General features: G+C 40.2%; 2 protein-coding genes across 2 annotated transcripts in view; one reads left to right on the forward strand and one right to left on the reverse strand.

The window, feature by feature from the left end:
- LOC119427999 (PARP1 binding protein) overlaps positions 1-7,766 on the reverse strand; it is a 15,503-nt gene extending 7,737 nt beyond the window's left edge. The window contains exons 1-7 of the mRNA XM_037695643.1: positions 7,520-7,766; positions 7,039-7,275; positions 6,833-6,937; positions 6,036-6,206; positions 5,764-5,918; positions 3,184-3,367; positions 2,924-3,105 (exon numbers count right to left, since the gene is read on the reverse strand). Of these exons, the coding sequence (XP_037551571.1) occupies positions 2,924-3,105; positions 3,184-3,367; positions 5,764-5,918; positions 6,036-6,206; positions 6,833-6,937; positions 7,039-7,275; positions 7,520-7,693 (1,208 nt within the window). The 5' untranslated portion in view covers positions 7,694-7,766. The remainder of the gene's footprint in view (positions 1-2,923; positions 3,106-3,183; positions 3,368-5,763; positions 5,919-6,035; positions 6,207-6,832; positions 6,938-7,038; positions 7,276-7,519) is intronic.
- Positions 7,767-10,471: 2,705 nt separating this feature from the next.
- Positions 10,472-25,244, forward strand: part of nup37 (nucleoporin 37) — an 18,416-nt gene continuing 3,643 nt past the window's right edge. Inside the window, exons 1-4 of the mRNA XM_037695635.1 lie at positions 10,472-10,627; positions 10,704-10,825; positions 17,097-17,169; positions 17,346-17,440. Of these exons, the coding sequence (XP_037551563.1) occupies positions 10,472-10,627; positions 10,704-10,825; positions 17,097-17,169; positions 17,346-17,440 (446 nt within the window). The remainder of the gene's footprint in view (positions 10,628-10,703; positions 10,826-17,096; positions 17,170-17,345; positions 17,441-25,244) is intronic.

Here is a 25,244-nt window from a genome sequence, read left to right on the forward strand (position 1 = left end):
GGGTGTCCTTATGGTTTATTGAGACTACCTGTATAAATAAAAGGAAAGGAAAAAAAAAAAATCTGACTAATGAAATTACCAAACAGGTCACAGTAGACCAATGAAATGGGGAAGGGGGGGTGGGGTGAGAAGGGGGGGATCCCTCCTCCCCAGTGGATCCTGACAGCAGAGCAGGAGGAAGATGAAGATGAATGACTTCCTGGTAGGCTACTACCAGTATATTTTATTTTATTTCATTTTTTAACCAGTCGTATTAAGGGCACTGTTCAGAAAAAAAAAGCCAACACTTTTATATTTGCGTATGTTACCAGTATGTATTTAATTAAAAGGGTTTTATTTAAATATTTGTTTGTAAATACCTCATGTTACAACGTGGACACCTGCAGCTTATACACAGACGCAGCCTAGATATGTACAATTTGTTTATTATTCTTTCATTTAGTGGGCGTGGCTTATATTCTGGTGCACTCAATAGTTTGGAAATTACGGTATTTGTTCATCATCTCTAAAATTAATCAACACTCATAAATTTTTTATACTCTGCAATATATTGTTTGCAAATTTTAGATGTTATATGCAACGTTCATTGCTCCACTTAGCTTGTTAAAAGCTTCTCACTTATTTATTTGTGGAATAGTTTCCATTGAATAGTTTTTAAAGGTGCCATTAGGTATGAAAAAATTTACTCACACATTCTCAGATATTTAGGCGGTTTGTGTTTTCCTTTTTTTTTTTTTTTTTTTTTTTTCTTTTTTTTTAACTTTTTTTTTTTTTAAATTTTTATTTATCAGGAGAATATATAATTGACATTACATACATTATACAAAATTTACATGACTTCTCCAATTTTTTCTTTTTTTTCCTTCCCCCTTTTCCCCCCTCCCTCCCCTCTTCCCCTCCCTCCCCTTCCCCCCTTAACCAAAAACAAGACAAAATAAGGAAAGAAAAAAAAAAAAAAAAAAGAGAGAGAGAGGGGGAGGAGGAACGAACAGGAGGGACCCAACAAACCAAAAGGAAAACAGTATTTCAGTCTTTCATTTATCCTCTAAAAACAAGTCACATGGTAATGTGATGAGTCAATCATATCAGTCTATACGCTATGAAGGTAAAGATTTTACATATGACACAAAGGGTGTCCACTTGTGGGTAAATTTTTCTGAACTACCTTTCACTGTTAGTAAAATTTTTTCCATCTTCAAGTATGATCTTACAGTATTAAGCCATTGTGATGTGGATGGTGGTGTGGGAGATTTCCAGGCGAGCAAAATACAACGTCTGGCAAGGAGAGAGCAAAAGGCCAAGACCTCCCCTTGCTGGCGGGATAGATTAAGTGTGGTCCCAGGAACTCCAAAAATAGCAATAAGTGGATCACTTTGAAACTGAATCTTAAAAACTCCTGAGAGTATGGAGAAAAAATATTTCCAAAACCCTTGCAGTTTTGGGCAGAAAAAGAACATATGACTTAAGTTGCAAGGTGAAGTCTGACATCTATCACACTGGTCTGGTATTGAGGGGAACATTTTAGATAAACGTGTTTTTGAGAAGTGTACTCTATTTATTACTTTAAATTGTATTAACTGTAGTCTGGCACATGGTGTACTCTGACGTATGCTGAGAATAACTTTATCCCACCATGAATCTGATAGTTTAACACCCAGTTCACGTTCCCATGCAGTTCTAGTTTTACCCGATGAGTCAGCTTCTATTGCCATAAGTTTTCCATAAATAATTGAAAGAGGAGATTTCAAATTGGGGCTCAAAACTAAGAGTTCAACCCATGGTGGGTCAGTAGGCAAAGTTAGAAAATTTTGAAACTGCGATGAAACGCAATGCCTAATTTGGAAGTAAAGAAACAAATGTGAAGTGGGTGCGGTTTGTGTTTTCTTTTAACGTTTAAACAATTAAAAGATCGACTTGTTTAACATATTAATTCTAAATAAATGAATACATAAAAACAGACAAGGCGTTCACATTCTTTACAGTTTTTTGTCAGTTTTTCCATCACTTGGGTCCAACTGAGCATTGCATCTTTAGTTAAAGTAGTAGTTAGGCCATTTTCATGTAAGGTTCTGTCAATTTTTTTTATGGGCCAAATCACTCAATGGGTTTAACCTCAACATCTCAGACGTTGATGAAACTTCACATATTTGTCAATTGTGATCCCATGGCGCAGTATCTCACAGCTTAGGTTAATCAGACCAGTAGTTCTTGATATATGGCTGCACACATTTTTGGCCAAAAATGGGCGTGGCCTATCTTCAAACTCAATTACCTCAGGAACTCTTGGGTTAATTTTCACGAATTTGGAGTCGTTGGAGAGGGAATTGATGAGGATCCTAAATCTAAATCTTACTTTTCTGATTTGAGTATGTCGGGGTCGATTGAGCTTTCCTTGACCTTGTGGCTCATGTGACCTTGAGGTGAACTTTCCTGAAATTAAATCCCCACTTGTTAACTAAAATATATATGTTTCAAAGTTTAGTGTTTTTGTTTAGGAGCAATTTTGATTAAAAAAATACACATCAGTGGAAATAAACTATGAAATGCATTATGAATGTACATGTACATTTATTTTATCTCTTTGGACCAAATTTATATAGACCGTAGATTAGATTAGATTAGAAACCCAATTAGGTTATTTTACCATCAACATTTGAATAATTTAAGGATTTAAATGTTCACCATATTATTTATAAAAACAATAGATAAATAAAAAACTAGGGATTGACTTGTCAACAGATTTTTTTTAGTTTCTTCATGACTTTGGTTCAACTGAGCATTGCATCTTTATTTAAAGGAGCAATCTGGCCATTTTGTAGTGAGGTTATGTCAAATCCTTATTAATATATATTACCTTACCAGTTGTTACAGCAGTTATGGAGGCAGAGGAAGAAGTTCTGCTACAGGAGTCGGTGTCACCCACCTGAACAGCATGAGGATGCAGGTTCCCTCAGCTCCACAGAGGACAGGCTGGTCCTCAGACAGAAGGTCCGCCTTGTTTGGACATGGAGGAACCAGCGCTTCTTCATCAAGCAGCGCCTTGAGCACCTTCACAGTGTCTCGACCTCCGTACGCAGTGGCATGATTGACGGCATGTGCTTTTGGCTGGAGATAAAAATGACTCTCGGTCAGAACACTCAAGAAGAAATGTCCTGCATTCAAAGAACAGAGATTAGACGTTACCCTGGCAGGACTTATCCCGGTCCCACACTCGTTTGCAGCACGTTTCTGGATCTGATGGAGCTGGAAGATCCTCTCCTTCAGCTCTGTTGTAACGTCTTCTGCTGCAGCGCAAACGGCATCTCCACTGCTGCGTCCCTTTAACAGCGCCGCCCTGATGGCCGCCAGCAGCCTGGCTCCACAAGCACTGAGTGCAACAGAAACGCAGCCCATGAAAACTCTTGCACTTTGCAACATTTAGAAGAAGAACCGTGCGTTTGTGTTCACCACAACGACAACAGGTTCAGCTGGATGACAGCAAAGCGCCTAAAGGTTTAACCAAGATCTTCTCTGAAAAAGTGAGTGCTGAATGTAACGTTTCATTCAATAACCTGTCTCCTCTATGGTGATACTGGTTCAGTTTTTGTAAATTCATCTACATCCGTCCAGCTGGCAGACAGCTGTGAACCAGAAATCCAGCTATTCTGTGTTCAAGTGATAATCTGACCATACAGATGTGGGGTTCTGGAGATAAATTATAAGGGCCTCAGTTAGAAGAATTGTGGATTATATCCAACAGGACTGAAGAGATAACAACTAGACCAACAACTAAACTGCTCAGGGGGCCACAGTTTCTGAAAGCCAACAGCTCGGGGGTCAAACATCCAGCCATTAAAATCATTATGTAAATAAACCAACGTTTACAATGATCTGTTACTTTTTAAATTTGTTTATTTTATTGCATTGAATCATAAATGCAATAAACAGAACCCAAACCCAGAACATAAATCAATTAAAAAAAAATTTAAAAAAATGAAGTGGGCCGGATTGAAGTCACCCACGGGCCGGAAATGGCCCGCAGGCCGCCAGTTGGATAGCCCTGAACTAGACTGAAGTGGTCTGAAGTCGTTTTAGAACAGGGTTCTGCAACCTTTATTATCAGAACAGCCATTTCTGCACAATGTGACACAACTGTGATCATCAACTGGTGGTCCACGGGCCGCTCAGGGTTTGTTAGACACGCAGTGGGGGAGACATTGTAAAACTAGAAATATATGATGACTAATATTTATTGATATTTTTTTACATTTTAGGACAAAAGAAAAAACAAAATCCATGCAAAACAGGAAAAATATAGTTTTTGCTAATTCTGATGAAAATTGAAACAATGCAGGCTTATGTGCATCTTCTTTCATTTGTTGAAAATCAAATTAAGCATATGGTTAAAGAGGATAAAAATTAGGCCAGTTTGTTGTAACTAATTAGTTTTACTTGTGTTAGTTTTGATCAAAGAGTGGGACCAAAGAGCCACATGTGGCCCTAGAGCTGCAGGTTGCAGACAGCTGTCTTAGAACAACACAAATATCCAAAATTTCCAAGTTGTTCATGAAACCTATTTAATCTCAGCCACCATAACAATGTAGTGCAAATTCTATGGGAATATAAAGGTTTAAGAGGTTGCAGTTGTTGTAAGATGATGGTGATGTACTTTGTGGTGGTGTAAGTTGTGTTTGGACTAGCTGTTAGCACGATAATCATCATGAGTGTAAACAAGGGTCGTCCAAAGTGCGGTCCGAGGGCCATTTGCGGCCCTTGGAGTGATTTTGCACGGCCCTCGGCTGCAATTAAAGAATAGAATCATTTTGACCCACAGGCTTAAGAGGTTGATGCAGATGTAGACTTTTAGATGTATTGGTGATACTTTTTAATATCTTTTTTAGGTTTGACAGCCAAAAAGATGAAAATAATCTTCTCAAAATGAGCGATATTAAATTCAATACAAAAATGTTGCTATAATTAATCTTTTTTTTCCTACAACAAACCTTCACTGACCAACCAAAAAGTAAAATTTTGGATAATAATTCAGAAAACTTGGCTAAATATAACAAGTGTTTTCAAAAAGATATATAATTTCAGTTGTGTTAATAATCGATGGGGAGAAATTGGACATTGTTTAAAGAATATAAAGTGGTATCATCGACATACAAGTTGATCAACGTCATCAGTGTCCCTTCAAACTTTCCATGAATCTGTTTTAGTGACTGAGCTGTTTTTCAGAACTTTGATGACCCTTTTGGGCCGTCCATGGTCCAAACGGGTGATTGAAGTTCCACCCCCTTTGTTAAAGAGCATTTACTCATTTTAGGCTTTTACCTATGAAAATAAAAGAAAATGAACTTTCAAAACACAAGAAAACAAATAATAAACCCCCCAAAAATCTAATAAATTAAACTATTTGAAAAAAAAAAAAAATGTAATGCTTATAAAGCTAATGTTCTGGATTTACAAGAATTTAAACTAAACTTTTAGCCTTTCTCTAAAATATTGTTCACGTTGTTAAAAAAGAGGAAAAAAATTATGCTTAAAAAACAACAAAAAAATTAAATTCAGATTTTTTTTGGCCCGCGAGTTCTTTCATCTAGACAGTTCTGCCCACCTATGAAAATGTTTGAACATGCCTGGTGTAAACTATTTACAAACAGAGGTGGTTCAAATATTATCTGCAACAGGTAGGATATTGTTTATAACATTTCTAGTCAAAATAACTAGATTATGGCTGTAATTCCAAATCCAACAGTAAAACAAGGAGTAACCTGGATGTACCTCGGGTCGGGAATTTCCCCCAGTATTTCTTCCAGGTTGTCTAGAAACTGGACATAGTCGGACAGGCCTTTGATGTGTTTCCTGAGTGGATCGGACTCTGCTGGAGCGTAACCCTTCCCTCCGAGCTGGATGGCTCTTATAAAAGAGGTCACAGCCTGCAAAAAAAGATGACAAAAAGGTTGCGGCAGAGATAATTACTCCACGTTTTAAGCTCCAACTTAAATTTTCTCGTATTGGAGGTGCAAATACATAAAAAAATGTAAGTTTCTTACTAAGAAGAGAGAGGTTTTGCTGTCGTACGCAGCATGCTTGATGTCAGTAAATGCCTGCCGTCCAAGAGAGCGAGTCGGGACATCGAGGGTGAGCGCCAAGGCCATGTCGTTTTTGGAGTTTACCAGCAAACTCAGGTAGGAGCAGAAAACTCGTCTCACTGCCATTTTGACCTTTTACGAGAAACAGAAGAAAAAAGGCAATCTTTTGTCATCTCAAAACCACATCCAAGATCAGTTTGATGCAGATCAGCTTAGCTGAAAACAGATTTCAAATCTGGGAATAAAAGGCAATTTCCAGCCTGGTAACAGTAAAACAAAAGAAAAGTGGTTATATTTCTATGAATCCTGAACTATTGCTTTAGTTTTTTCAGGCTCAAAAATGTGCAGAGATCTTTGTTTTGAACTGTTAAAATAGACAGTACTGTAGCTTCCTGAGTACAACCCTTTAAAGCAGCACTCTGCTTTAAACTCCTCCAAGACGACATCACCATATAAGTGGGAATACAGCAGCAAGATTTTGTGAAAGCTCATAAATTTGCACGTGACAGAAAAGGAAGCAGACTGTATTACAGAAGCTCCCCTCTGCACCGTGTTTTAAACCGTTGTGTGGTAATTTAATTCCCACTGCACTCCTAAAGTGCAGATGTGGAGTTCCTGTCAGTGAGAACAGGATGACTTCTAGACAGAAATGATTGAAAATACTGGAAAAGATTTTCAGGTTACTTAAACAACTTATAATGGCAGAAGTGGAAAGAGGGGATTAAAAAAAATAATTAAAAAAAATAAAGCAGGCCTACCTGTAAGCTGCAAGACCTGCTTCTACTAGATGGCGTTGAAGTGACTGATGAGTCTGACAAATCTGGGACTTCGACATTACCCGTTAGAAACTCAAACAGCTGGATCTTGGCAAAAGAATAAAGAATATGACAGAGAGATAAATTCATTGAACCTTCGAAGCCACAGTCTTCTACAATCAAGTTGATTTCATCCAGCTCCTGCTCACCGGGCTCACAGGCTCCTCTGGGTCAGAGCCCACTACTCTCAGCTGTTTGTACATGGAGAGGACGTCAACCAGATCGACGGCGTTGGAGTGTTTCAGGACAGAGTCATACGCCTCCAGGATGAGATCATAGTTCTCAAAGTGTGCAGAGCTGGGGGGTGGCAAGTGGAGTTTGCCTAACAATAAGTGTTTCCAGGCCAACAGGACGTCGCTCAGAGCCACTCTGAACTCTCCGCCACGCTGTCACAGGAGAGGAAGAAGACAACAAAAGCTGTAATTACTAATGGCCTGCAATCAAGCAATTTGAAAAGCAGAAAGACCTTCTGCTACTGTCCAAAAAAATAAAATAAAATAATAGCAATGAGCTGTCTCAGTTGGAGATGGAATCAGTTAATGATGGGAAGACAATTAGTCTGATGGTTCATTGAACTCCACTGTGATGATGATGTGGAGTAGTTTTAAATAAAGAGGGATAAACCGTTACCTGCTTATTAACTTCTGCCATGGCCAGCTGCAGCGTCGTCAGCATGTCGTCAGCTCCATGAATGGTGGTCCTCTCTGACTGTAGAAGTCTGTGGCTCTCCCTCCTGAAGGTCTTCACCATCAACTTGAGACGGTCCCCTAAAGCTTCCATGATTGCCTTAAACAGATGTGGCATAAATTACTCACCAATCTAGTTTATTTGCCTGTTTCAAGAACAATTAAACAATATAAAAAAATACTAAGGCTTGTAAATTTGAAATCAAATATACGAGGAAAATAAAATACTTATAAATATCCATCTACTTGATGCTTTATAAACTAGTCAAACATCACGTTTACCTAAGTGAATTAACTTACAATGGATTTCTTCAGATAAATACCGTTCGTTATGTCTTTTTTTTTCTTTCTAGTGTCGACATGTACTGTTCGCGACTATTTATATAAAGAAATCACGAAAAATTTTAGTTAAAACGATTCTAACCTGTTATGTTGTTCCAGCCTTCAAAGTCCACAAGGAAGCGACTGTTTTGAATTTTTAAATCTACAGTGACGTTTGGTTTCTTCCGGCCAATCACCTTGGAGGAGACAAGTGGGAACTTCCGTTTAATTAAAATGTTATGAAACGTCCCATTTTACAGTTTTTAACATATTAATATAAACTTATTTATCATTAGAATATATAAAATGTGTTTTTTCTTTATAAGGCTCAAAACTAGATATATATTTGTGTGTTAGATTTCCCATATACCCCCTTATTTTCTTAATAGTTGGTACAGTCCGTGTCGTACCCGGAAAAAGACTACAAGCATCTACAACGCGCGCTGTGTTCGATTCACCGTTTTCATTAAAATCTACTTAGGTAAAGTAGTTACATTGTTACTATATTTAAAGTAAAATTAAATCCCATTTTAAATAAATTATTAGTGAATTGTCAGCATGAGTAATAAAAGCTGAAAATAGCGAATAAAATAGCACTTGGACTTTTTAGCACGCTGCTACAGTGCTAGGTGATAGTTTCACCTAAACGTGTGGAGAGTAGAGAAATACTTCACTTAAGATAAATTATGCAATATTATAAGCACTTTGTACCCAAACATCCCGGATACAAGCGGTCTGGTTGGAACTTTCGATTGAATCTTTTTCAAAATCTTTATTTTACCAGGACTTCAGATTTGGTGTGCATTGATTTAGCTTCTTTCTGTCCATCATGTCATCCTTTTAAGGTGTTTGATATTTGCCGAATTAAAGAGTGAACAATATAGTTGCTAACTTAACCCCCAATTATTCCTCACTGTTAGCTCTTTTGGTTCATCTACGATGATGTGCAAAAACTAACAAATAATTGAACAAGATCTGGTCTTCAGCCTCATCATTCTGACCCTGACTGTTCCTGGTTTAAAAGTGATTTAAGAAGAAATGTTTGTGCTTAAATACAATAACTGCATGTGCAGTTGTTCATTGTGATACTGGTTCATTGAAGCATAGGAAATGCCTGTTTCATAAGTCATTTTAAAACATAAAATAGTGTATATATATATATATATATATAAAAACAAAAGAAAACTTCTTTAACTTTTTTTTAAGCAGGCAGATCACTGGAGGCAGCCTAACATGAATGTTTTGAAAAAAGTCAAAGTGGTGCAGTATATTCCAGTCATCATCTTGATATACTGTAGTCAAATTCTGAAGATTAAATCCACTCGGATTACACCTACATTTTTATATCGTACTTTTGCGTATTGTATTTGTCAAGATGCTGAATACATTACTCAATAAATGGTCAATCGGTTCTTAAATTGATGCATTGCAATTTAAAATAATGGGCAAGCATACAGCAAAACTCCAATAGCACTTCCAGGAGTAAAATAAATCCAAATCAAATTGTCAAACTGCAGTATTTAAAGCTATACGCACAGCAGCAGGAATCAAATATGTGATTAAACAATAGTTTTTCATACTCGGTAGGGTGTCTTTCACCATGAGAAGATGTTACAGTAAAGCCTGTCGCAATCATTTGTTAATTCATAATTATTTTTGTCACGGTTATTCAAGAAGATTGTCATCATGTTTATAAAATCAACATTTCCTTGCATGGAACCAGCTAGGAGGAATCTATTAAGCAGCAAACGGGCATTTGGGGAGTGGTGGCGCAGAGGTTAGAGAGGTGGACTTGTGATCCGAAGATCGCCGGTTCACGCCCCGGCCCCGACAACATCAAAAATTGTGGGTGGGGCAGATGAAACACCCACACTTGCCCCCACCCTCATTCGCCCCACTCTGGGCCCATGAGCAAGGCCCTTAACCCCCACCATGTGCTCCCTAAAAAAAACACAAAAAAAAAACAGGTCTCTCTTGAAAATGAGTTCTCGTGGCTCAATGAGACTAACCTGGATAAATAAAGGCTAAATGAAAAACAAAGAAAAAAAAAGATGCTGCTTTAATTGTTATTAAACAGGTTGTGCCGTTTCTGTCATTTGTACAATGAATTTGACTATATTAGATTATATGTGTAACAAGAGTGAGAATCGAATAAATCAGGGGTCCTACGCAGTCTTGAAAATAATCATTTGCATTGACATTTTGGACATCAGAAACGACCCATACGGTGATGGCTATATCTAAAATGAGTTTGGATAAATAGGGCTTTTGGAAAAGGAAAACGTATAAACTGATAATTATATATTTTTTGACAACAGACTTTTGTCAGCTAAAGCTTTAGCCATGGTACTGATTTTTTTTTAGGCAATCCCTGAAGGGAAAAATGTGGTCCAAGCATTCACATGGATGTTAAATTAACATGCAACAATTACTCAAACGATTTAAGGAACATATCTGCGTGCTGTATCAGCTGATCACCTTGTCAAACCACCAAGACTGGCTTGTCTGTTCACTAATATATTTATATATTTCAGTGACAACCTGGTCCAAAAACAGCTTTACCAGCATACACAACATGCAGGACGACTCCGCTCACTGTCCTAGTTACACGGTGACATGTGAGGACTACGTCCACGTGGTTGAGTTCAGTCCTTTCAGCTCCGGTGTCCCTGCCTCTCTTCTGGCCTATGGTGGAAACCAGTATGTGGTGGTGGGCACCTGCCTCTTCCAGGTTAGAGGTTCAGCTTCACACAGCCGGGCTTAACCATTGTTTTTATTTGTCATCAAATATGAGTTGTCTCCCACAGGAGGAGGATGTGGAGGTGGAGGGAGTTGAATTCAACGTTCTTCGAGCTTTTCGTCACGAGTTACGTGTCGATTCTCTGGCTTGGAGTCCCGAGTCTCGACTGGACAGAATACCTACTATCAGGTAGATTTTACACACCTTGACTAGTAAACCTGTTTATCTGGCACACACAATGCACAGGTTTCAGGCAGGAGAAAACGGGCGTCCATGTGCAGTTTATTTTGCTTGAGGTTCCATTTAGCTTGGCAACTGGTTGTTGGAGCAATTTGTTTATAACTTTTGGTAGAAGTTGATTTTTTAATTTTTTTTTTTTTTATTATTTGCAAAATCTGTGCATTTTTATTAGTCTTTGGCTCTTATGTGACATACTTTTAAGCTTTAACTTAGCAGACAATAAACAACAAAAATTGTTTAGAATAATACCCCGTTGTGCACAGAACCTAAACGAGCACAAGGAAGCAAGCCTTTCTCTTTTTTGTAAGTGGAAATCGAACATAAGCACAACTTTATTTTCCAGTCTGCATCGTGAATATCTTTAATTTAAGAGACTGCAGGCAACAAATGTGGACCACCTGTTGCCACTGCAATTTTTCCTTCTTCTTTTTTTTTTATTGTTGTTTTTAACGATGAAGATTCTGATTCTAAACCAGGCTGTAATTCTTTAATTTGCTTTGCACCAGCTAACAGGACAACCACCTTTCCAACAAGATTTTAATTTAAAATAAGCTTAGTGATTGTCCAAAATAATGTTTTTTTCAGATGGAAATAAACCCTCAGCTTTGTTGTTGGCTGGTTAAATTAATTTACTGCATTTATACACATGTCCAAACACAAGCTAACTATTAAATATTTATTTACAATTGTCCCCTGCTGTCATTTTATTTGGCCTACACGTTATCTAAATGTAAAACTGCCTCCTGTTTAAGTGGCAGCTGGAACTATAAAGAAATACCTTTAGTCTGTACTGAGATCAGCTTTTATTTGAAATTTCAAATGAGGTTGAACGTGTTTGTTCATCATAGAAAACAACAAATGTACAGTGGTACTTGAAAGTTTGTGGACTCGTTTTAATTTTCTATATTTTTGCATAAATGTGATCTAAAACATCACATTTTCACACAAGTCCTAAAAGTAGATAAAGAGAACCCAGTTAAACAGATGAGACAAAAATATTAAACTTGGTCATTTATTTATTGAGGAAAATGATCCAGTATTAAATATTTGTGAGTGGTAAAAGTATGTGAACCTTGGTGTGACCCCCCCACCCCCCGGTGCAGCAATAACTGCAACTAAACATTTCCAGTAACTGTTGATCAGTCCTGCACACCTTGGAGGAGTTTTGTCCATTCCTCTGCACAGAACAGCTTCAACTCTGGATGTTGGTGGTTTCCTCACATTAGCTGCTGCTTCAGGTCCTTCCACAACATCTGGATTGGATTAAGGTCATGACTTTGACTTGGCCGTTCCAAAACATGAACTTTATTCTTCTTGAACCATTCTTTGGTAGAACATCTTGTATGTTTAGAGTCATTGTGTTGCAGCATGAGTCATGACCCCCCTTCTCTTGAGATTCAGTTCATGGACAGATGTTCTGACATTTTCCTTCAGAGTTCTCTGATATAATTCAGAATTCATTGTTCCATCAATGATGTAAGTCGTCCTGGCCCCAACGCAGCAAAACAGCCAAACCATGATACTACCACCACCATGTTCCACAGATGGGATAACGTTCTTATGCAGGAACGCAGTGTGTTCCTTTCTCCAAACAGAACTTTTTTCATTTAAACCAAAAAAAGTTCTGTTTTGGTCTCATCCGTCCACAAAACATTCTTCCAACACGTGATCTTTATCAAACTGCAGACGAGCAGCCATGTTCTTTTTGGAGAGCAATCGTTTTCTTCTTTAAACCTGCCATGAACACCATTGTTGTTCAGAGTTCTCCTGATGGTGGACTCATGAACATTAATGTGAGAGAGACCTTCAGTTGTTACAAGTTACCCTGGAGTCCTCTGTGACCTCACTGTCTATTCAACGTCTTGCTCTTGGAGTGATCTTCGTTGGGCCACCACTCCTGGGGAGGGGAACAATGGTCTTGAGTTTCCTCCATTTGGACACAATCTGTCTGACTGTGGATCGGTGGAGTCCAAACTCTTTACAGATGTTTTGTAACATTTTCCAGCCTGATGAGCATCAACAGCTCTTTTTCTGAGCTCCTCAGAAACCTCCTTTGTTCCTCCATGATCCACTTCCACCAACATGTTGTGAAGATCAGACTTTGATAGATCCTGTTCTTTAGATCAAACAGGTCCACTCGCACCTGATCATCATCCATTGATTGAAAACACCTGACTCTAATTTCACCTTCAAATTAACTGATAATCCTAGAGCTTCACATACTTTTACCATCACTAATATGTAACATTGGATCATTTTCCTCAATAAATAAATGATCAAGTTTAATATTTTGTCTCAACTGGGTTCTCTTTATCTACTTTTAGGACTTGTGTGAAAATTTGACGTTTTAGGTCATATTGATGCAGAAATATAGAAAATTATAAAGGATTCACAAACTTTTTTGGTCTCAGGTGCTGGATCTTTATAAAACCTGAAGAATCTTTGCAGACTGCTTCAAACGACCTTTCCTTTACAGTTGTGTCATACAGACATCAATACAGAGATTTATTTTTCCCGCATTGACTCAGGCCGTCTAATGTCATTTATTTTTACCCATCCGTGATGCGTCTGTAGCTCAGGTGCCAGCTGTTGTGTAAGAACTCATCCGATTGTTTCTGTAGGTTTAAAAAGTGTCAAACTATGCTTTTACTTCCGCCTCAGAAACCTGACCTGTGACTTTTAACTTACCGTGATCATTTTTAGAGCGCATGTTGTGTAACAGTAGTCATCGGCACCTCTCACTGCCACACGAGGATCTGAGGCAAACTTTAGGCAGGAGGGACGAAACCTAGAGGACTAGAAATTAGACAGAGTTTCCACCTAATTGGAGCTGTGGGTGAGAAGGATCTGCGTTCTCCCAGAAGGCATTAGGGCTTTCTGTAATTGAAACGGAAAGGCAACGATAATTCCTCGCCACAACTTGGTGGTTTTACTTCGAAGGACCCTTGAGCCAGCGCTGTGACGTGCATACATGTTATTGCGCTGATGAGAACCCGCTCAGGTTCAAGCTCTCCCCGCAGTCGGCACGTAGCTGCGCCTTCCAGGAAAAGTACAACGTTCTCATGGGCCTCGTGAGAGGAAAGGGGCCTCGAGCTGCCACCACAGCATCTTGTATTAAAAACAAGCCCGAAGACTAATAAAACCACAGCCTTCTACCTCACACACACTCATTTTTCATCCTTGGCTGTCATCTAGTAAACACAGTAGCCAACATGCTAAACAACTGGCTTTTCTTGGAAAGCTGACTCTAAAGAGAAGAGAATAAATGAAGGGGAGAAAGAGCAGCATCACATGAAAGGCCTGCAGACGGACGCAAACCATGAAGGGTACAGTTCATGGTTTGAGGATCCGATCCCAGGATGTCCTCAGACACCAGGAAACTGAGAATCTACACTAATCAGTAAATTACATGCCTTTAAAATCTAAAATCACAACTTTGCATTTTTTTTTTAAACTTCCAGTATTAAAGTATAGTGTAATCTACTTTTTTTTCTCAATTCTGCTATAATCTAAGATGTTTAAAGTTCCTCAAAATATTCGAGGTAGAGATTAGAGTTGTTTTCAAGGTATATTCAAGCTTTACATCATATCTGAACACAGTCCTAATAAAGAAAACAACATTAATAAACAGAAACAGTTTTGATGTGTCACTGAATGAGTCATTTACACCCATAGAAGTTCACAGCCTTATCTGTTATTTGTGCCTGTACCCATCGTTGCCATAACCGTTATTTTTAAATGGTCAAATCTGATTTATTGCTCACTGTTCTGCATGCCAAAAGTTTAAGCTAAGGTGTGATATCTGTTATTGCTTTGAGTCTGTGTTGAAGATGACTCTCATCTATTACTGCCACAAATTTTGACTTCAGCATCTGTAAAACTGAGTAATGGCCAGGCTTTTGTAGCAAAGCTGACATTTACCATATTTTTCACCATATAAGTCACATTTTTTTTTGCATAAATGTGTAAGTTCTGTGACTTATACACGTATTTTTTCCCCCATATTTATAACCAATTTTTGGCTGAGATTTGACGGTTTTGTTCATTCTGACATGGAAAATATCGGACACTACCATTTTCAGCCACTAGAGGGTGGTCGAGTAGCAAAGAGTCCCATTAATAGGTAGAAGTGGCTATTAATGAGACACTTGGCTTGCCATAGAGCCATTTTCATCTTGCGCTGAAACTCCTGGTGCAAACATCAAATCAGCTGCATTTCACCGCGCCGCACAGCTGAAATGCAGCTGATTTGACCATTAAAGTGCATTTATTAAGGAAAAGTTCAACTGAGACACACCTTTACTGTAATGTCAAGCAAACAAATAATTGTTTTAATTGTTAATCTTGTTAAATTCTTGTTAAAGTCCTCCCGTGCAAGCTCCCGCCGCCACCGTTTGGCAGCCAGTTGATTTTCGGCACAACACCGGCTCATGTTTCCGGACGATCAACGGTGACACATATCAACTTAACTTTTTTAGATTTTTCTACCTGGATTATTGAGCATGCATCAGGATACTTGTGCTTCATGGAGCAAAAGTTTCCCCTCCCCGTTTCATTGGCTCGACTGTGACCTGTTCTGTAATTTCAATGGTCAGATTTTTTTTTTTTACCTTTATTTAAACAGGTAGTCTCGTTGAGTCACGAGGACACACCCACCAAGAAGAACACCCGGGTGTGAAAAGCTAAATGTTTTTGGCGGCAGGAAGATCGTTACCTCGCCAAAAAAAAAATAAAAAAAAAATCCATAAATTAGCCGCAGCATTGTATAAGCCACAGGTTTCAAAGCGTGTGAAAAAAGTAGTGGCTTATTGACCGGAAATTACGGTAGATGCGACTTATACGTAGGCCTGTGACAATAACAAATTTTGCTGTGCGATTAATTGTCTCAGAGATTATTGTAATAAGCAATAATATTGTTTGAAATTTAACAATAATTAATTGTCAAATTTTAAAAGAAATCTTGATTTGTTTGGAGTGTAGTATCTTTTTTTGACCACCTGATGGCAGTATACGACTGTCTGAACCAAAGGATGGATAGTTGAGTGTCTAAGAAAAATGAGAGGGACATGGGCTGACATGGTGACTTGGCAGACACTCTGTGATTTGAACTCTTTAGCAGAGCATTTTTCACACAAAGCTTTTAATAAAAAAAATCAGTAAACAAGTTCTCAGCTTCTTTTTGCAGAGAAAAAAACAATTTTTTTACACGACGACACGGGTTTCAACTGTGAATTTTGGAGCTTCGACAAGATGGCGATTTATTCCTGAGGTCGACCTGTTAGCTTAGCTTCTCAGCTTAGCTGCTTTTAACGATCCCAAAACGTGATTTTGGACGGTTAAAACAGATTTTAAAGAGAAAGGGAGGGGTCAGTGAAGAGCACCGGAGTTGAGTCGTGTCTTCAGTAGAAAGAGAGACACGAAGAAACGATAAAGCGATAAATGAAAATGAGGTTGATTATTTTCATTCATCAGGCAATTAATGATTTATTGTTTATCGTGACAGGCCTACTTATACGGTGAAGTGACTTATTTATATATTTTTCCACTTTATTAGACATTTTAGGACTGATGCGACTTATACGGCGGTGCAACGTGTACGGCGGAAAATGCGGTACTTATACTAAAACTTGATTTTGTTTAGTTTTTGTGGTAAAAATGGTTCGGGGCGAAGCTGCACTGCCTTTATGTAAAACCCACTCGTTGGTGTCTCAGATCCTGTCCCAATACAATCTAATCTGCTGGAGCAGCAAAAGCCTGAACCACGTTAAGGGTGTTTGTAGTGACATCAAGCCAAATCCATCTGTGCCTGCGCCTGAAAATGTGTGAACCGCTGTCTGTTTATTCTGCTGATATGCGTGTATTTTTCTTGTCATAAGTGAGTTAGTGTAATTGTGTGAGAAATTGCAGGCGCTGGTATATACGAGGGCTGATTAGAGGGAAAAGTCCTCTCCCTGGCTCCACACCGGGTTGCGAACAAAGACACATGGCATGAGCGATCTTGTTTTTCTCCGTGTTTATCTTTGCGTGCAATTAGAATCCCTGGCGGTGTTTCCACCCATCACATTCCAAGTTCCTGCCACACACAGACTCTTGATCTGAGGTGTCAGCCAAGGCGGCTGCAGGCAACGGAGATGTCGTGTGTCACTGGGTCAGTTTTCATGTTCTCCTCTTTGTTTATTGTTGAATCTCCTCTTTCTTTCCCTCTTCCTCTCCTTTGCAGATTGTGCACGGCGGCAGCTGATCGAAAACTACGCCTGCTGACTTCTGATCTTCAGGAGCGGCATGAAGTCAAGGTAGCGCAACATCTGGAGGACGATGGACTTGCCTTTGTTTTCAAGCATCACGGTGTCCCCACTTTGAGCAGATATCTGCTACTTGGTTAAACAGGAAGCGGAGCTGCAGCAGAAGTAGCAAAGCTTAATAGAAAACAGTTGTTTGTGTTTACTTCTAATCGCCTGTTGTTGCCTAGGTGATGGAGGGCCACACCAGCTACATTAACCATTTGGTGTTCGAGCCCACAGAGGGGAAACAAATCGCTTCCGTCAGCGATGACCACACTTGCAGGTCCGACTGTTTTATTTCCGCATGTGTTTGTGTTCGTTCCCAGCTTCTGATTTTCAGTTCTGTTCTTTGTTAATGGTGCAGAAAGTCCTGACTGTTTCCACAGTGAAACATGACGCTAAGCACAACACGCGCCAGTGTGACCGTGCGTAAGCAACAGAGCTGCTTTGTAGCTTTTCCTAGCTAATTGGTTAAAAATGGAATTACAATTAGCTGCAGAAAGATTTTCCCCTCTAAAAGGGAGGGGGTTAAGGTTCCTAAATTTTCCTTTTCGATTAGAGCTGCAAGAGGGGAAATACTGTGTCAGTAGTGAGGGTCAGAGCAAGGACGACCCCTGAACTGAAGAAGTTCACATGTTTAGTTTTTACTTTGGATTGCTTTTGTAGCCACATAGCTGCTAGTTTCAGCTGTTTGTATTTGTTTAATTCAAAAATGTCAAAGTCAAGGCCCGCGGACCACATCTGGCCCTTGTTGACATCTTTTCTGGCCCCCATGATTATATTTTGAATTTAAAGGTTTTTTTTTTATTGCTTCTCAATTCACTTAAAAAAACAGCATACTTCATTTAGTGCAGACTTATGACGGTTAGCTAACGTTGAAGCCATGAAATGTTGGATTTTTCAGTAATCGTTCATTTTGATGTGCAAAGATTGGATGCAATGGCATAATGTCACGCAGATCTGAACTATCCATCCATCCATCATGTTACGCTTGTTCCAAAGTCGGGTCGCGGGGGCAGCAGCTTGAGCAGGGAGGCCCAGGAATCTCTTTCCACAGCCACCTCTTCCAGTTCTTCTGGGAGGACTCCAAGGCGTTCCCAGGCCAACAGAGAGACATAGTCCCTCCAGCGTGTCCTGGGTCTTCCCCGGGGTCTCTTCTCCGTCTGACATGCTCGAACCACCTCAGCTGGCTCCTCTCGATGTAGAGGAGCAGCAATCTCTTCCAGATAACTGAACTTCTTTCTCTAAGGGAGAGTCCAGCTACCCTGTAGAGGAAACTCATTTCAACCACCTGTATCCACAACATTCTTTCGGTCACTACCCAGAGCTCGTGACCATAGGTGAGGGTAGGAACATAGACCGACCAGTAAATGGAAAGCTTTGCCTTACAGCTCAACTCCCTCTTCACCACAACGGACCGGTACAGAATCCTCATTACTGCAGATGTTGCACCAATCCGTCTGTCAATCCATCTTTCCCTCACTCGTGAACAAAATCCCAAGATACTTGAACTCCTCCTTTTGAGGCAGAACCTCGACCCGAACATAACAATCCACCCTTTTCCGACTGAGGACCATGGCCTCAGATTTGGAGGTGCTGATTCTCATCCCAGCTGCTTCACTCTCAGTTATGAACCACTCCAGTGAGAGCTGAAGATCACGGCACGATGACACCATCAGGACCACATCATCTGCAAAGAACAGAGATGGAATCCTGAGGCCACCGAACCTGAAGCCCTCGTCCTCCTGGCTGCACCGAGAAATTCTGTCCATAAAAGTTAAGAACAGAATCAGTGACAATGGGCAGCCCTGGCGGAGTCCAACTCCCACCCTGAAGGGGTTCGGCTCACTGCTGTGAACCAAACTCTCGCACTGATTGTATAAGGACCCAACAGCCCATAGCAACGAGCCCAGATCTGAACTAGTATAACAATATACTGACCAGGTTTTGCTGGTTATTTTAACTAATAAACAGAACATTTCTGAAGCGTTAATAAAAACACATGGCCACATGAGGCTACATGTAAAGGCTTATGTTTTCATATAGGAAAAATAGGTGGAAAATGTGCACATAATACATGTACACAGTATAATAAAATTAGTTGCAGTGTCATTTTCTGGCCAACATTACATTCTTATTGAATAATTCAACGGTTATGTGTTCTTAGTGTTTTTACAATTGAATAAACAATACTTGTCATATAAATATTTAAAATCCTTGTAAATGTACTCATGTATTAACAATGAAAGCTGCTACAACTGAGGAAAAACCTGAAAGCAAGTTTTTAATGTTGCATTTTTTTTTTTGACCCCGAAATCAGTTTATGTGCCGGCTGTTAATTTGATGCTGTGAAACACTTGGACGCATATCAGGACTGGGATCTGTCCACGTCTGTGATCGCATCAAGAAAAAAAAATAAAAAATCCTCCACTCCCATCTCCTGAACCTCCTCCCCTTCCTCTGCTCAGCGTCCAGAGAAAACAGGAGTGCGCTCCATCTGCTGAAAGATTTAAATTCTGTCATGTTGAGAGAATACGGGACACGGGAGTAAGACGGGCGGAATGAGGGATGGATCAGGTTAACAAGAGGGGACCGACCTTCCAGTCAGCCCACACAAACGGAGCCTCGGTCTGAGAGGAGGGAAGTGGTCCTGCAGATCGGGAGGGAGGTTTATGTCAGCATGTGGAGGTTCACGACCTCGCCGTCAGTCTGTTGGCTTTGGCAGCAGCGCCTCCACTATAAGTTTGCTTAGTTTTGTCATCGCCGTCCCCTGCAGTGTCGGGGCCTCTGCTGCAACCTGACGCTGCAGTATCTAGGTGGGGAACCAGACTGCACTTCCTCAGGCTTGATGTAGTCTTAACAGCTCAGCGGGTGGCTCTGACAGGGTGGGGTCTGTGAAGGAATGTGCCACCTAGAGGTCAGAAGGGCACACTGCAGGGTCCTGAGAGGATTTAGAGTTGACTGGGTTCACTGCTGAACTCGGATAGCTGCAACAGTTGTTATATATGTGGTTTAAATCACTTTATCCTCATCTCTGTTTTGATTCATCACTCTAAATGGATTTTATTTCAACAGTTCATATATATAAATGTATATATTATGTAACATCTGAGTATAATGAAACAAAGTACAAATTTTGGATTTTTTTTTTTAACTTAAATTAGAGGAAAAATATTAGTTAAAAAAATAATAAAGATCTGATCTGAACAGCTAGCAACATTATTTCTGCAAAGCTGACAATATAAATGTTTAACCAGTAAATTAGAATTGCTTGAAGACGGCAACATTCCACTTTGGTCCTGGCCCGGCTCAGACTAGCCATTAGCTCATCAATTTGGTCGAATTTTTCAAACTGAGGTTCAAAGAGCTATAAACAACAGATAAGATACTATTGATTTTTAATAACTCGTATTAACTCGTAGATTCCAAGATGGCCGCGCTCAGCTGAGTTGCAGCTTCACAGGCTCCCGGTGAGCTCGATCTTTTTTTGTTCCTGTTGTTTTTGTTTTAACCCTTTTTTTTTTTTTTTTGCATTTACAATGTACATCCACGGTACGGGTATGACTGCGACACACTAGTGGAGTTTTCTATGTCGCTGCCTTGCCGTTCTGCTATCGTTGTTCAGTCCTTCCAGCCTCAGGCTCGGGTCTGACATGGCAGCTGTCTCCATGATCCTCCATTTGCCTGCACGGACCAAGCTCTATGGACCCGTTTGGTTCTGCGGGGAAACCTGAATGTTCTCCATCTGCCGGATTCGGTTCTGGAAGGCTGTCTGGGAGGCAGCTGCTGCGGTCCTTATCATCATGCTGCTGAGGGACCTGCTAACAAGACCACGCTGCTAATGGTACATGGTGCCAACTGGAGCATATTGCTAAGATAACCTCACTGTCATCAGAACCACTCTGCCAGTAGAACCATGCTGCTGTAGATTTTTTTTTCTTCACTTTTGGTTCCTTGTTTCTGTATTTTTGTTGCTTTGAATAAATCCCAGTTTATGTTAGTTTAGTTTATGTTACGCTCGCATTAAGCATGTAAATTATAGCCGAACAGAACCTATGAGAATCGTGCTGCTGTTGTTCGCTGTATTATTTTGAACTAATAGTGACTGGCATATATCTTAGACCTTTAAGCGTACCGTTAGGCATTCATTTAGCGTATATCTTCGTTTACAGTATATCTCAGATCCTTATTTACTTTGTTTTTACCCTTTATATTTTTGCTATTGTTGGATGTAACTGGGACCCTGTGTACACAATTTCATTCCACTACACATGTGATGCGAATGACAAATAAAGAAACTCTGACTCTCTGGTAACTTTCCGCACAAAAATGCCACTTCAAAATGTCACCTCGGTCTATTTAATGTTTTTTTAGAAGCATTGTGTGAATCTTTTCTCGCTATATTAAAGAGTGAAATCTAATTTTCGGGATACGTTAATATTTGAATGTTAAAACTGTTTTCCTTCGGTGATATTACTAGGAAGCTTGAAGCGCTTTACACAAGATGGGGGTCTGGCAGGACAGACGACCCTGGACCTGAAAGTCCCAGGTTCGATTCCCAGTCATTGCACATCTCGTGGTGTCTCTGAGCAGCACACCCTATCCCCAATTGCTCCCCAGGCGCTTTCAATAGCTGCCCACTGCTCCACCTGGTGGTGGATGGGTTAAATGCAGAGATCCAATTTCGCCATTGTATGGGAATATACAATGATGACAATACATACCACATTAATATTATTATTATTACAATCTGTGCCTTCATTTCCCCATTCGCACACACATTCATACAGCACTCTACTACATTATTAAGCTAATCTGAGTCAGTTATTCTATTGTCTAATCCAGGCGTGGTCAAACTATGGCCCACTGGGCCTCATTAGTCTTTTTAATCCAGTCTGCTGTACATGAACAAAAAAAAAAAAAAAAACTGGCGCACTCCCGACATTTTGACCTTTGTTGACTTGGGGCGTGGCGTGCATTCATGTGATCCTTGGATGATCCCCGATGACCTAAAGTCACGGCCATCTGCACAATTGGGCTCTTTATTTAAGATTAAAATCCAAGCTGATGTTGATCAACTTTTCTAACACGTCTAAGTCACTCGTGGTCAATTCAATTTTAAAAGAAATTTTATTTGAGGTAAAAATTGACCCGAGTCCACTCGGAAAGTTGTTTTTCCCCGATGTTTCTGACGCGACATGAATGCAGCATCACTCTCCACTTCCCTTTTTCCACTTCATGCATTGAACCCTTCTGTACGGTTATGAAATAAATCCTTTAAAAAATATATTTTGTACAGTGAGCCTTGCATGTTCATGCTTTGCTAAATGCCAAAACTTTTTATGTAATAGCTTCTACATGGCAGTCAACAGAAACACTCCATCCATCTGCTCCTGGCCCGGCCCCTCTGTCGGATTTTAAAACCCGATGTGGACCGGGACAGGAGTCAAAAGGTTCGCCCACTCTTGATCTAATCAGTGTCACATTCATACACCAGTGGGCACATAGGTGGTAAGGGCCCCTTTAACATGTGACTGTATACTGATGGAATCTAACCTCTTTCTTCTTGGAGATCGACCGCTTTAACCTCCCGAGCCACAGCTGCCCCTGGGATGACCAACACCCCCTGCCTCCCTACTCATTTAATCTTCTGACAACTCTACTATATTTAGGGGATAGCCCTTTGGTCATTAGCTCATTCAATTCATTATCCATTTATATTCAAGTCTCAATTAATCTTTGACGTTTTGCTTCCGGTTTAACATAAAATCATTGAGTTTTCTCAAACTTGAATGTTTTCAAGAGGTTTGACAATGTCTTAGAACAAAAACAGGTTTTTTCTCAGATGAGTCATGTGCCAGTCTGAACGGGTTGTGTCTGCTGAATGATGGGCTTGTCCGAAGTTTATAGTTTTGTCCACAAGACTTAGAAAAGTTCTGCATGAACGCTGTCCGTTTCTCGATGATGGATCATGTTTGACACCGGAAATAAACGGGAGTCTGCGAGTCCTTTTTGAATAGATGCTGATGGAGATATTCGGCTCTGGGATGCATTTATACTGCTCAGCTCTCTTCCAATAAAGCCACCTTTTGATTATTTCCTCAGATTGCGCAGCACATAGAGATTTTGGTTTCCTCCACTTGTGATAAACACAAAGAAACCCATCCCCCCATTTATTAACACAGCACAGGACTTATTAATGTTGTCGACTGATGTAGCGGTGTGTACGTGAAGTGTTTTTGTGTCTTTCATCTCTTTCGGCAGGGGTTATGTTTTTCTGCTCTCCATTGCAGGGCGGAGTGGTTGACCACGGTTTGGCCGTCTGTGGTGTAGCGTACCGCTGAGCTCTGCTCGGCAAGTGGTCTGAAAGAACCGGGTTTAGTTTTTATTTTCCTGGTGTGGTCAGGTGGCTTTCTTCTTGGCCTCACAATGCAAAGCAGGCCTGAGTTTACACAGGCAGGAACATTGTTCACCGTCGTTTTCATCTAAGACGTCTTCGCACTTGACATAGATGGTGTTTGGAACGGCTCCCAGGAACTCTCACTGGCCGGTTGACCTCCACCCTGATCTTTTCTTCTGGCTCAGGGGCTGTGAAAATGTGGCTAACCGCAGATCCAGGTTGCAGGAACAGCAGCTGCCTCTGCATCCAGTCATACGTTCTGCTTAAAAGAGTTAAAACAAGAAAAGCCAGACCCGGCTTTCTGTTTCACTTCTATTAAAGCAGGAAGCCGTTCAACTTCTCACCGCCGCTCATCCTCCGCTGACGTCCGTTCTGCTCTCTGGACGCCAGCGGGCCGCCCACAGCGTAACGCTACCCCTGCTGTCGTAGTTCGGTGTAACGTGAGGCTGACGTTTTCCTCTGCGAGAGGAGTCCATAGAGTCTGTCTATCCTCACAGCTGAGGGCCCCTGATCCTGAGAAAGAGCTGTTTTTCCCAGGAAAAGCAAGAAGACTTTGTTCATCGTTTGCACACGTAATCAAAACAGCAGAAGTTGGGTCAATCTGGGGCAACGTGATCTTGAATGTGATCCGTCACTGCTCCACCGTGCAAACATAAAACCATCAGCTCATATTGAACCGCATAAAGGAGTTAGCGTGTTACTTTTAATGGATAATTAATCACGCTGTGTGGATTATACTAAGGTCAAGAGTATTATTGTGGGTCCAAATGAGAACCTTTGGGGGGGACTAAATCTTTTCAGGCATTAAAGAAACATATTATTGTGACTTTTTTTGTGTAATTTGCTCCAAATCCTATCTTTTGTTAATTACCGTATTTTCCAGCGTATAAGTTGCTCCGGAGCATAAGTCGCATCAGTAAAAAAAAAAAGCATAATGGAGAGGAAAAAAACATATACAGTAGTCCCTCGCTACTTCGCGGTTCGTTTATTGCGGACTCGCTCTATCGCAGTTTTTTTTTTAATAAGATTGGACATGACACACAATTGGCTGATTGATGGATGAGCCGCACGATCGGCATGGAATTTTTATTTAAAATAAATTATTTTAAATCATTTAGCACCTGCTGCACCTTTGTGCAGCCCAGAGCTGCATAAAAAGCTTCCTCCTGCTACTTTGTGCAGCCCTCACTGCAGGATAAACTTCCTGCTGCAGCTGATCAGCTCTTCACAGTGCAGAGCGAGGAAGTGGGCGTGGCCAAGAGCGCTTGCAGATGGCAAAGAGCAGCGAAGGCAGGGAGCTGAAATCGTGACATTCTGTGCTCTTTTAGAGCGTTGAGAGTTTAGAAACATTGTTTAGAATATTTCAAGAGTGTGGGAAGGGTTTAAGACACCTTTATATGAACATATATTACATATATATATATATATATATATTCCGAGACCGATCTTCTCTCCTTCCTAACGTTGCACGTTCGTGGTGAGTCGTATTCTATCACGTCCTGTAGCTCGAGTAATTTGTTTGCTCGAGTCGTCTTTTGGTTTCTGGATTTATCTGTTATTTGCACAGTTTTTCATTTTAGATCACAAACACCCTCAGTGCAGCTGTTTTTCTACTCTTAGATAGCGCTTGAAACACCTTGTATCTTTCAACACTTCTCAGTTTTTATTGGTGTATTTGGCTCTGCTA

This window comes from Nematolebias whitei, chromosome 22 (assembly GCF_014905685.2).
Source record: "Nematolebias whitei isolate Nwh7 chromosome 22, NemWhi1, whole genome shotgun sequence".
Classification (NCBI taxonomy): Eukaryota; Metazoa; Chordata; class Actinopteri; order Cyprinodontiformes; family Rivulidae; genus Nematolebias; species Nematolebias whitei.